General features: G+C 37.0%; 2 gene segments (V, D, J or C); both read left to right on the forward strand.

Moving 5' to 3' along the window:
* The window catches only part of LOC117956455, a 23,589-nt gene that overhangs the window by 20,801 nt on the left and 766 nt on the right, over window positions 1–2,022 (forward strand).
* The window catches only part of LOC117956454, an 8,092-nt gene continuing 6,782 nt past the window's right edge, over window positions 713–2,022 (forward strand). The window contains 2 exon segments of the V gene segment in view: window positions 713–837; window positions 1,054–1,242. Coding sequence covers window positions 783–837; window positions 1,054–1,242 — 244 coding nt within the window.

The following is a 2,022-nucleotide window of genomic DNA, read 5'->3' on the forward strand; positions in this document are numbered from 1 at the left end:
AGAGAGAGCACAGACAGCTGAACCACACAGCAAAGTCAACATGACACCATCCATTCATATCACAGTAGAATCTCATCTTCTTATCAGATTCATGCAAAAGAATCCACAGTAGTCAACTTGGAACTCATAACAATAATTTAAAAAAGGAATAACTGCATCTTCATAAAGTATATGCAAAAACAGTTTCTCATACAAGCAAATAAAAATAAAAATACATTGAGATTATTCTTGACTTTGGAAACAGCAAAACAATCTCTTCACATTGTCCGTCCAGCAGCTGTTGAGCTGTCAATCATAGCACATGATCTTCAGATGTGGGACCAAGTCACGAGTAAGTCTCAAGTCTTTGCACTGAAGTCCCAAGTCACACACTGTGTAGTTAGTGTCCTTTAACAAGTCATAATGAGATCTGCAAATGTAGAAAACAGAGTAATAGAAACATTTAAATTACACAAATCACAAATGCTTTTTTATAACAAGTTTTATCACGTGATACTGAACGTAATAACACTGACACAGAAGTTTAATACTTTCATAATGTATTCTGTCTAAATTAAAAGAGAATTGTAAAAGAGAAAAAAACACAGCAGGTGTAATATGTAAATGTGTAGGTCTCTGGTCTCAGCCCTGAGGGGGAAACAGCAGGACATGTTGAGGACAGCTACAGTTCACTGACTCTGTGTGTTTGCATATGTGTCCTGCCTCTCTGCTCCCAGCCGTTAAGAGGCCAGTGTTGATCAGTGGCTGTCCAGGACTTTCAGAGACACTGACACCCTGGCAGCATGATGACAATGTCACTGATCCTACTGCTGGCCACCCTGGGGCTCCTGGTTCAGGGTGAGACTCTCTTCTGAAAACTTTGCTTCAGGATGCAACCAGGTTCACCTCAATGATGTTCTGCTATGATGGAGAAACACTGGAACAAGCAGCATTTACCTTCTTCCATCTCTTCTCCATGTTAAAGAAATGAGACTCTTCTGTTTGGATGTTGATCATCTTTCTCCAAGCTGGATTTGTCTCAGTAACCCTTCTGCTCTTTTTCATGTTTCCCAGGTTCATCAGGAGACATCATCCTGACTCAGTCTCCTGGATCTCAGTCTGTTGCTCCAGGACAGTCTGTCTCTATCAGATGTAAAGTCAGTCCAGCTATTTATACTTGCCTAAACTGGTATCTTCAAAAACCTGGAGAATCTCCTAAACTTCTGATTTATCTTGCTACAAACCGTCAGTCTGGAGTTTCAGGCCGTTTCAGTGGAAGTGGATCTGGGTCTGACTTCACTCTGACCATCAGTGGGCTTCAGAGTGAAAATGCAGGAGATTATTATTGTCAGCAGTGTAATGGTTACCCGTTCACACAGTGATACAACGTCGTACAAAAACCTCCTCAGCTGGAGAGGAACTGATCTGACTCAACAGCTGCACACACACTACACCACTACATGATTCAGTAACACACATTTACTAAGTTAGACCACAATTACACTTTAAGCATGAAAACATTTTGTATATTTCTGATAAATATAGTTTTAGGATTTTTTCTGCAGTTTGTGGGTTAACATAAATTTGCTAAAAGTCAGAATCACAACTGTATAATTTCAGCTATTTTAACAATAGAGTCTAGGTATCAAATCCAACAATAAATCAAATTAGATTTAGGTAAAAAATAGCTAATAAATGCTTTATTTTTGAAAAGACTTGATATTGTAAAGAAAAAAAGAACTTCAGCTTTTAAAAAAACTTTAATTTATTTCTCGTTTTTAAATATTATTAAGTATACTTGATGCATTTTATTGAACTCAAATATCAATGACACTATGCATTGGATCACTCAAACCTTCTGAGTGTGTTGTAGTTAATTAGATAATATTGACAGCTATGATACAGAATAATACAGTAGGGAATAAAACACTAGTATTTGTTTTCCAAAATCTTCACATAGATTATTAAAAACCTTGTGATCTGACCCTGAGACACTAAGATATAAGATGCTGATTAATTCCTACTTTACAATTGAATTACAAT

This window comes from Etheostoma cragini, chromosome 14 (assembly GCF_013103735.1).
Source record: "Etheostoma cragini isolate CJK2018 chromosome 14, CSU_Ecrag_1.0, whole genome shotgun sequence".
Lineage (NCBI taxonomy): Eukaryota > Metazoa > Chordata > Actinopteri > Perciformes > Percidae > Etheostoma > Etheostoma cragini.